Consider the following 6007-nt stretch of genomic DNA (forward strand, 5'->3'; position numbering starts at 1 on the left):
TCTCAACACATCACAAATAACATATAGCAGACAAAACCAAACAATGTTATTCACATCCAACATCCATTCTCAAACAAAACAACACAATTATAAGTCATTTACCTAATCACATTATTATTGAATCATTTATTTCCAAAAAGATCATTTTTATTGAAAATATTATGGCATTAGCTTCCTAACACTTTGAACGGGGACTCAAATGCAGTTACGGTTCAAAAGATACGAATTGTTACAGTTTCAAAGAAAATGCAAACACTAACATCAAGCACTGACACCACAAAACCTCATTACACACCAATTATATTTATTTCCAAAATATGAAACCCCTTTTACAAGAAAGTACACTGTATTAGGTTTCTCCAGGTTCGAACGGTGAGTCAAACGGACACCCGAAACTCAAGTTTTAAATTTTCGAAGTTTTACAAAAATCCTGCATTTTTTCTACAAGCAGCTCTCAGGTTCCCACTCAAATCCCCTCAAAATCTCATCTAAACATCACTATAATACAAATTAAATACATAGCAACCTATATCTAACATGTATAAACAATTAGGAACCTTAAAACATAATTTCTAACACAAAAGTTTTGAATCCAAATTCAAACCCTAACATTTCAAATCTAGCAATTTTAAAAACAAAAATTCCTATTTTTATGCTTCTACCCATCACCCATCATTATATAAACCCATGATTCAAAGAATGCTCACTCCTACCTTAGATGAAGACACTTATAGAGTTCTTCCTTTTTCTTCTCCTCTTTTCTCCCTTTTCTCCTATTCTCTTCTTTCTTCACTTCTTTTCTTTCTAGTTCTATATCTCTTTTGTTTTATATAATCCTTACTAACTTAAAATCCACTAATGGGCTTAATAATACATACTTCCACTTTACTTACTTATTCTCATTATTAGGCCCAACTAGTTATTTCTATTCTTAGAATCATAAACCCAAATAATATATAATACACATACATATATTCCATTTAATCAATTATTCACATAATAATCCAATTAAATCACATATTCACCAAAACTCAAATAATTAATTATTCAACGCATCAAATAATAATTATCATAGCAATTAAATAATAAAATAATTACTAAATAAAAAAATTAGGGTGTTACATAGATAAGTATGATTTTTTCGTTAGTCCCTCCTATTTTCTATCTTCTGTCTTTTCTCTTTGTCTTTGATTTCGTCCTAGTCAAGGCCTTTTGGTGTAACTAGGCCCAATTTTCTCATGCCCATTACATTATTTCCTTTCCTTCTTTTCAATTTCATTCCTGCTTCCTGCATGCTCAAATCTTGAGTCTAGGTCATTGAAATTTTTTAGCCCATGGTCCCTTTGTCCCTCCTTAGTCCTAATGACTTTTTGTTTCTGACACATTTTGATTCACATCCTACTTGACTTTTTGAAGTTTCTCTTACCACCTCTATTTGGTTACTTTTTGTTTGATTTAAAATCGTGCCAGTCGTTTGCTTACACACCTCAAAACCATCATTCATTTTTCTGTTCCCTCTAAATACCACCATTTCTTTTCCATCGTTTTCCTCATTTCCCATATTCTTGTCACCATCAATATTAATGCTCATTGTACCTCCCACATTGGAACCATCCCTACTATCATTGTCAGAATTTTATTCACCACCTTCGTTGGAACCTTCCGTACTAATGTCATCTCATTCATCTTTTCGATCACTTGAATCAAACTCTGACCCATATTCTGAATCTACCGATTTCTCTTCCCTTTCCTTTGGCTTATGTATCTCAATCCTCATCGAGTCATGAGAGTCCTTAACAACTTTAACTCCAAAGATATCTTCATTTATCCCTATGTTAAACATTTCAATGAGAACCATGCTATACTTTGTTCTGACCAAGACCTTTGCGACATCCATTTTTGTATGCTTACTCGTTTCTTCATCCGAACACACATATACTCCCACCGGTGATGTCATGAACTCAAAAAAAATTGGTGACCAAATGTGACATGGAACTCCATAGCATCTGAGCGAAGTTAATCTTTCATTGTCTACATCTTCTGGTGGTCATTCCCTAATCTCTGAGAACCATTGTTTCAACTCATTCTTTCGCCTATTCCATTAATGTCTTCAATTTTCCTTATTCTCCTTGTTCAAGTAAACATATGTTAGCTCCTAGAGGTGTAGCTCCAATTTTGATTATTCCCCGCCACTTGAGCATATGATCTTTTTCCTTCCCCTGCACATAGTTGGATGCTTGCTTTTATATTCTCCTTGTTATACCCTGTCTTCGATTCTCAAACGGTTTTGATGCAATGTGCTTATATCTAACATTTTTTTCTTTATTTCTTTCCTATTTTACCTTTAGAACCTAGGGATGTGGACATTTCGTTCAATTTTAGTAGCCATGATTCTTTCATCTTGCACATTTCTGAATCTAGCAAACCCATACATTTTCTCCCTCTTATCCCACTTACGGTGTTTTATCACTTCATGAATATCGCCATGCTCTCTAAATATTGCATATATCTCCTTGACCCCTAGATTGTCTTATATTTCTGGGAAGAAAAAAGAGTTGATTTTGGTTACCTCCTCCATTTTTCTATCATATCTTTTCTCTGCATCCCATTTCTGATTTTTCTATCAATAATATATTTATAAATATTCATATTGTAACAATATGCATTCTATATTATATTAATAATGAAGGATAATAACTTACCTTATTACTTCAACATTTATGTGTTTCCTCCAAACTATTCTTTTTTAGATAAACATAACATTTGAACTTATTAATACATTTTATTATTAAAAGTATCCCTTATAATTTCCATTAAAATCATTTACCTACTCATGCATCCCTCATAAACCATTATTCCGCATTTGGCCACTTAAAGTTACCATTTAAACCAAGCGTAATAACTCAAGAGCTTCACCACTATGCATCTCCTTAGAAACTCTGAGTTTTCTATAATCTTCATAAACAAAAGATTGATATAAACATGGATGATCATGATCCACCACCTCTATTGGGGCCTCAACATTTCCCTTCCTAGGTCCTAACATAAATGTAGCAATTGAAAAGCGAGTAGTAGCTTCCTTGCATTGCACGCGATGCTTCACATTGTAAAACCTTCCATTGCTCCATACCTAAATTAATAAACTTAATGCTTAGTAAATTTAATTAGTGACAAAATTATTGAATTACTATATGTACTTATTAATTAGTACTTACTTTAGCAATATCTCCAAGATTGGCTAGGAAGGTTCCATGAAATGGAGGGACAGAAACAAATGAGCCAGAATGGTTCATAACTTCAAGACCACCAACATTTTCATCATCTTGAAGGATTGTTAAGAACCCTGAATCTGTGTGGAGTTGAACTCCAAGGGATCCTATAGCTTCTGGAGTGAAGTTATATTTGTTAATTCTAAATTGGCATGGCCATTCTTCAAAATCAGCACCAAATATGCCTAGTGATTCAGCCATTTTTTCTCCTATTTTTACTGCCAAATCATGTATTGCTTTTCCATATGCCTCCATTACTTGCCTAGGAATCCATCAAAATCAACTGTCACACTCAAAACTCTAATGGATTAAGCATTTTGCTTTTACTTGATTTCACCATGGCACAAGAGAAAAGATGATTTGAGCTCTTTTCTTTATTGAAACAAAAACACAAGAAGTTTTACCTTTTGCTAAATATTGCTTCTCTCTATTAAGTAAAAATGGGAATAATTGGTTAGTTGTAACAAATTAAAACTAATATATACTTAGTAGTTATTATATAACAAAAGTTAGATCCATTCTTAATTAAATTTAGTCAAAGTAACATTGGAGTATAATCTTAATGAACCATGCCATAAAGGTAAAGCGATCAAACTCAAATGCTAATAACCACACGTCAAGTGCATTCTATATCTAAGCTAGCAACATCTTCCATCAACCAAGTTTCAAAGATATAGTTTATAGCTAAATTTTTTCATTGGAACATGTTTACTTGGTAGAATGAGTTTAATAGAGTAATAAATTTCACTTTACCGGCAACTCTCCCTTTTTAACACTCTATTATTCGTTTTATTTATTGGTTGAAAGTTGAAACACATGTGAATTGTATTACTTTATGTGCAGTCCATTTTAAAAGTGAGGTACCTACATGTTTCATCCGATAAAAGAGGGAATGTTGTAGAGTGTGTTAAAAGAAAAGAGTTTCTAGCACTCCTTGAATTAAATTATCAATAACTCTAAAATTGATTTTTATTTAGGTTTAAATGTAGTTTAGACCCTCCGAGTTTTCCATTTACTTGATTTTGACCCTCTAAATTTCAATTGTTTGATTTTGATCCTCCAAATTTTTCAATTGTTTGATTTTGCCCCTTGAAATTTACCAATTACTTGATTTGGCTCCTCAAGTTTGTCTCCTTTTGCATTTGATAGTTCCTTAATGACATGTAGATTAAACTTGTCTTTTTTATTACTTTTTCTTTTCTTTTTTTTTTTTCTTTTTTTTTTTTTACTTTTTTTTTTCTTTCTAATTTTCATCTCTACAATTTTATTTTTCACATCTTTCTAATAGTTAAGTTTTAATAGAAATATTTTAAAAATTTTAATTATTTCATTCAACATATACTTTATGGCAAATTATTTTGACAACACAAAAGATTGAACACTAACTAATTAAAATATAAGTCTCTTTAGCCAATAATATGTATGAATCTTTTAAAAAAGTTAATAAAAAATATAGAAACAAGCCTACAATATCCCTTATAAAAATATTAAAATTCTATATGACCAATGAAATTGTTAGACTTTGAGAATTTATGCTTAAATATGATAGAGTTATTGACCAGTGGTCTATCTTTTGTGTTGTCAAAACAATTTGTCATTAAGCATTATGTTAAATGAAATATTTAAGATTTTTAAGATATTACATTCAAAGTTTAACTATTAAAAAAATTAAAATTAAAATTATAGAAAATATTTAAAAAATATATATAAAAAAAGAGAAGTTTAGTCTACATGTCATTGGGAGCTATCAAATGCAAAAGAGGACCAACTTAAGAAGTCAAAATCAAACAAATGAAATTTGTAGGGGCAAAATTAAACAATTAAAAAACTTGGGAACCTCAGTATAAAATTATTTTATATGTATTTTGGTGTTAACCTTATGTAATATGCTTTGATATTTAACTTTTAAGTTTAAAATGAGTAAAAAAAATTGATTATTGATATTTATTGATTCTAAAAAGCAGAAAATACGAATATAGAGTTCAGAAAACAAACAAACCTCTGGTAGGGTGTAACGTTTAACTGAGAGCAAAAATCTTGCATAGCTTGTTTTGAACCCAAATCATAGAGCCCCAAAGCTTCATAGAGAGGATTAACATCACTTGGTGCCTTGTAACCACTTCCAGCAATTGCATCTTTGTTGTTTTTCTTGATCTCCATAGGTAGGTCAAGAAGAGCTTCAGTAACCATCTTCATCTCAGCCGTAAGAGTTAAAGGAATAGAATGGTTGATTATTCTGAAACAACCCCATTTTTCACATGCATCTCTTAGCTTCTTGCATTCAGACTGATCTGAAAGTTTTTCAAGATCTATCACTGGAATGCTCTCTTCCATTCTATTGGAGGATGGTGAATGGAGAGATGATATAGATATACAAATATTATACAATAGTATAAATATAAATATATATAATATCGGTGCTCAACTAGGCTCTTGTTTTCTTGGTACAGTCTAATCTATATTAGGCTAAATTTAAATATATAAAAGAAATAAAAACAGTAAGATCAAGAAAAAAATAAAAAACAATTTATGTCTCGATAAGAATTCAAGGACGGACTTTAAAATATTTGTTATTTTTAACAATGTATTTAACAATTTCGTCTATCTATAAAAAGAATATCAATATCAATGCACTTTTTTTGGCTGGATATCAATCCACTTGTCAGTCGCATTTGGATAGGATAATGTAGTATCACCTTTATATTTGTGGTTAAAAAAAAAACTTTTTTATCTATTTA

The 6007-nt window shown here is 30.7% G+C and overlaps 1 protein-coding gene across 1 annotated transcript; it reads right to left on the bottom strand.

Moving 5' to 3' along the window:
* Nucleotides 1–2686: 2686 nt before the first annotated feature.
* Nucleotides 2687–5745, bottom strand: LOC131651928 (2-oxoglutarate-dependent dioxygenase DAO-like). Its single transcript, XM_058921653.1, has 3 exons — nt 5269–5745; nt 3216–3531; nt 2687–3130 (listed from the first exon to the last, which is right to left on the bottom strand). The coding sequence occupies exons 1-3, from the start codon at nt 5601–5603 to the stop codon at nt 2885–2887; spliced, it is 897 nt and encodes a 298-aa protein (XP_058777636.1). The 5' UTR covers nt 5604–5745; the 3' UTR covers nt 2687–2884.
* Nucleotides 5746–6007: the final 262 nt, after the last annotated feature.

This window comes from Vicia villosa, linkage group LG2 (assembly GCF_029867415.1).
Source record: "Vicia villosa cultivar HV-30 ecotype Madison, WI linkage group LG2, Vvil1.0, whole genome shotgun sequence".
NCBI classification, from domain to species: domain Eukaryota; kingdom Viridiplantae; phylum Streptophyta; class Magnoliopsida; order Fabales; family Fabaceae; genus Vicia; species Vicia villosa.